At 61.6% G+C, this 3,240-nt stretch overlaps 1 protein-coding gene across 1 annotated transcript in view; it reads left to right on the top strand.

Moving 5' to 3' along the window:
- Positions 1 to 961: 961 nt before the first annotated feature.
- PPP5C (protein phosphatase 5 catalytic subunit) overlaps positions 962 to 3,240 on the top strand; it is a gene marked incomplete at both ends in the record, with an annotated part of 7,232 nt that continues 4,953 nt past the window's right edge. Inside the window, 2 exons of the mRNA XM_026053411.1 lie at positions 962 to 1,203; positions 2,830 to 2,977. Coding sequence (XP_025909196.1) covers positions 962 to 1,203; positions 2,830 to 2,977 — 390 coding nt within the window. The remainder of the gene's footprint in view (positions 1,204 to 2,829; positions 2,978 to 3,240) is intronic.

The following is a 3,240-nucleotide window of genomic DNA, read 5'->3' as shown; positions in this document are numbered from 1 at the left end:
CACGGGGGGGAATGGGGGTGAGGGGGGCTGCCACATAGGGAGCCACGGGGGTAACGAGAGGAGGGGGCCCGGCCTTGCCAAATACGGAGCCGTTAGGGATAATGAGAGGGAAAGGGCTGATGCCACATATGGAGCCACAGGGGACAATGGGGCGGGGGGTGTTGCTATATAGGGATTTGGGGTTGAATTCCTGGGATTTTGGCGCTGAATCCTGGAATTTTGGGGCCAACCCCTGCCATTTGGGGCTGAATCCTGGAATTTCGGTGCCGATACCTGGGATTTGGGGCTGAATCCCACAATTTTGGGGCCAATCCCCGGCATTTTGGGGCCGAATCCCGCAATTTTGGGGCCAACGCCTGCCATTTGGAGCTGAACCCTGGAGTTTGGGAGCCGATACCCGGAATTTGGGGCTGAACCCCGGAATTTCAGGGCTGAATCCTGGAACTTTGGGGCCAGTTCCTGGCATTTGGGGCTAAATCCCTGGGATTTTGGGCCAATCCATGGGATTTCGGGGCCCATCCCTGAGATTTTGGGCCCATCCCTGCTGGGATTTCGGGGCAATCCCTGGGATTTTGGGCCCATCCCTGGGATTTTGGGCCCATCCCTGGGATTTCAGGGCCCATCTCTGGGATTTCGGGGCAATCCCTGGGATTTTTGGGCCAATCCCTGGGATTTTTGAGCCAATCCCTGGGATTTTGGGCCAATCCCTGGGATTTTTGAGCCAATCCCTGGGATTTTGGGCCAATCCCTGGGATTTCGGGGCCGAATCCCTGGGATTTTGGGCCAATCCCTGGCATTTCGGGGTCAATCCCTGGGATTTCAGGGCCCATCCCTGGGATTTTGGCCCCATCCCTGAGATTTTGGGCCCATCCCTGGGATTTGGGGGCCGAATCGCGCCATTTCGGGGCCGACTCCCGGCATTTCGCCCCCCGCAACCGCCGCTCGCCGCCTGTCCCCGCAGCCCAGGACTACGAGGAGGCGGTGCGCCTGTACAGCGAGGCCATCGCGCTGTGCCCGGCCAACGCGGTGTACTAYGGCAACCGCAGCCTGGCGCACCTGCGCGCCGAGAGCTACGGCTACGCGCTGGCCGACGCGACGCGCGCGCTGCAGCTCGACGCCGCCTACGTCAAGGGCTACTACCGCCGCGCCGCCAGCAACATGGCGCTGGGCCGCTTCCGGGCCGCGCTGCGCGACTACGAGACGGTGCGGGCCGGCGGGGCTGCCGCGCGGTGTTGCGGGGTGTTGCGGAGCGAGAAAGGGGTGTTGTGGGGTGTTGTGGGGTGAAAAAGGGGTGTTGTGGGGTGTTGTAGGGGTGCTATAGGGCGAAAAAGGGGTGTTGTGGGATGTTGTGGGGGTGCTACCGGGTGAAAAAGGGGTCTTGTGGGGTGTTGTAGGGGTGCTACCGGGTGAAAAAGGGGTGTTGCGCGGTGTTGTGGGGGTGCTACCGGGTGAAAAAGGGGTGTTGTGGGGTATTGTGGGGGTGCTACCGGGTGAAAAAGGGGTCTTATGGGGTGTTGTGGAGGTGCTACAGGGTGAAAAAGGCGTGTTCTGGGGTATTGGGGTGCTACGAGGCAAAAAAGGGGTGTTTTGGGGGTTTTTGGGGTGTTGTGGGGTGTTGTGGGGGTGCTACAGGGTGAAAAAGGGGTGTTGTGGAGGTGCTACAGGGTGAAAAAGGGGTGTTCTGGGGTGTTGGGGTGCTACGGGGCAAAAAAGGGGTGTCCTGGGGTGTTTTGGGGTGTTGCAGGGTGTTGTGGGGTGTTGTGGGGGTGCTACAGGGCAAAAAAAGGGTGTTGTGGGGTGTTGTGAGGTGTTGTGGGGGCACTGCAGGGTGAAAAAGGGGTGTTGTGGGGTGTTGTGGGGGAACTGCAGGGCGAAAAAAGGGTGTTGTGGGGTGTTGTGGGGGCACTGCAGGGCGAAAAAGGGGTGTTGTGGGGTTCTCTGGGGTGTTGCGGCGATGCTACAGTCGTACCGGGGGGTGTCGCAGGGTGCTGCGGGGTGTCGCTGCGGCGCTACAGGCCCCAAAAGGGTGTTGTGGGGTTCTCCAGGGTGTCACAGTGATGCTCCAGCCATACCCGGGGTGTTGCGGGGTGCGCTGGGGTGTCACTGGGACACTACAGCSCAACCGAGAGCGGTTGCGGGCTGCTCCAGGGTGTCACCGCGAYGCCGGGGTTGTTCTAAGGGGTGTTGCGGGGTCCTGCCCACATCCCCTTGTCCTCCTGTGTCCCCAAACCTGGAGRTCCCTGGAGTGCCCGTGTCCTCTCATCCTTCCTTGTGTCCAAAGCTGGAGGTTCTTCGAGGCCGTTCAYGGACCTCCCCATGTCCCCTCGCTCTCCTGTATCTCCAAATACAATGTTCCTCAAGGTTCTCTATGTTCCTTGGTGACCTCCCCGCGTCCCCTCGTCCTCCTGCACCTCCCAACCCGGAGGTCCCCCCCGTGCCCCTTGAGGAGCTTCCCATGTCCCTTCATCCTCCCGTATCTCCAAACCTTGAGGTCCTTCAAGACCCTCCGTGTCCCTTGAGAACCGCCCCATGTCCTCTCATCCCTTCGTCCTCTTCTGTCTCCAAACCATGAGGTCCTTCAAGACCCTCCATGTCCCTTGAGAACCGCCCCATGTCCCCTCATCCCTTCGTCCTTTTCTGTCTCCAAACCTTGAGGTCCTTCAAGACTGTCTCTGTTCCTCAGTGCACTCCCCATGTCCCCACATTCTCCACCTCCAAACCTTGAGGTCCCTCAAGACCCTCTGTGTCCCTTGGGGTCCTGTCCATGTCCCCATGTCCTGCATCTCCCAACGCGGCGGTCCTCCCCGTGGTGACGCGGTGGCCGCGCAGGTGGCCAAGGTGCGGCCGCACGACCGCGACGCGCGCCTCAAGCTGCAGGAGTGCAGCCGCATCGTGAAGCAGAAGGCCTTCGAGCGCGCCATCGCCAGCGACCCRCGCAAGCGCTCCGTCGTCGACTCGCTCGACATCGAGAGCATGAGTGAGGAGCGGGCGCTGCCGCCGCGGGGGGCCCGCGGGGTCTTCAGGGGGGTCCTGGAGATGTTGGGAGGTTCCTATGGGGTCTAGGGGGTTCCTGGAGCTCCTCGGAGGTTCCTATGGGGTCTAGGGGGTTCCTGGAGCTCCCGGGAGGTCCCTGCGGGGTCTTCAAGGGGGTTCCTGGAGGTCCTGGGAGGTTCCTGTGGGCTCTGGGAGGTCTTTGGGAGGTCCTGGGAGGTTCCTATGGGGTCTAGGGGGTTCCTGGAG

This window comes from Nothoprocta perdicaria, unplaced genomic scaffold (genome assembly GCF_003342845.1).
Source record: "Nothoprocta perdicaria isolate Ctin4 unplaced genomic scaffold, notPer1 scaffold_992, whole genome shotgun sequence".
NCBI lineage: Eukaryota > Metazoa > Chordata > Aves > Tinamiformes > Tinamidae > Nothoprocta > Nothoprocta perdicaria.
Note: the sequence above shows the minus strand (reverse complement) of the source record. Positions and strands in the feature narration are given on the sequence as shown.